The sequence below is a fragment of the Sinocyclocheilus rhinocerous genome, unplaced genomic scaffold (genome assembly GCF_001515625.1).
Source record: "Sinocyclocheilus rhinocerous isolate Xijiao unplaced genomic scaffold, SAMN03320098_v1.1 C35859244, whole genome shotgun sequence".
Lineage (NCBI taxonomy): Eukaryota > Metazoa > Chordata > Actinopteri > Cypriniformes > Cyprinidae > Sinocyclocheilus > Sinocyclocheilus rhinocerous.
Window position 1 is genome coordinate 1 of NW_015765797.1, and position 669 is coordinate 669.

General features: G+C 35.1%; 1 protein-coding gene across 1 annotated transcript; it reads left to right on the forward strand.

Annotated features, from left to right (window-relative positions):
• Nucleotides 1-135: 135 nt before the first annotated feature.
• Nucleotides 136-639, forward strand: LOC107735189 (nucleolar complex protein 3 homolog). Its single transcript, XM_016546958.1, has 2 exons — nt 136-394; nt 486-639. The coding sequence occupies exons 1-2, from the start codon at nt 203-205 to the stop codon at nt 612-614; spliced, it is 321 nt and encodes a 106-aa protein (XP_016402444.1). The 5' UTR covers nt 136-202; the 3' UTR covers nt 615-639.
• Nucleotides 640-669: the final 30 nt, after the last annotated feature.

Genomic DNA, 669 nt, shown 5'->3' on the forward strand with positions numbered 1-669 from the left:
GTATTTAAAATTTTTACTTAAAATAACTAAAACTAATAAATAAAAACAAAAAAACTGTATAGATATTTACTTAAAAAAAAATTCTAAAGCTTTAACTGAAAGTGAAAACAAAATAGAAAAATGAAATCAAATTCAAAATATTAACAAAACTAAAGTAAGAGGTTGTGATCTGTGGTGGTTCTTTCAGAGACACTGTCACCCCATGGTGAGGAAGTTTGCTGCTCAGCAGAAAGTACAGACACAACAGCCTCTTTTATTGGCTCATTTTGATTTTTTAAGATATTGCAATATTTCGTTGTATTTCTGCAGGACTCCAGTGCAGCTGTTTGAAGACTACAGTGTTAAAGACATGACCTTCAGTCCTCCTGTAGCAGGGCCTCCCTCAAAGAAAAAGGTCTCTTTTAGGTCCATCTAACTAACAATGCTTTAAACATTTCTGTTGTGTTAGTTTTATTTTCTAAATATTTTGTCCTCTTGTGTTGCAGGAACATTTCACAATCGGTGATGCGTTTGCAGATTCTGAGCTGAAGACGCAGATTGATGCTGCTCTTCAAAACGCAAGCGAGCAGACGAGTCTAGACTTCACATCACAACACACACAGCAGGACACATGAATGAATGTAAATTAAGCAGTGGTGGACGAAGTACACAAATCAAGTACTTGAGTAA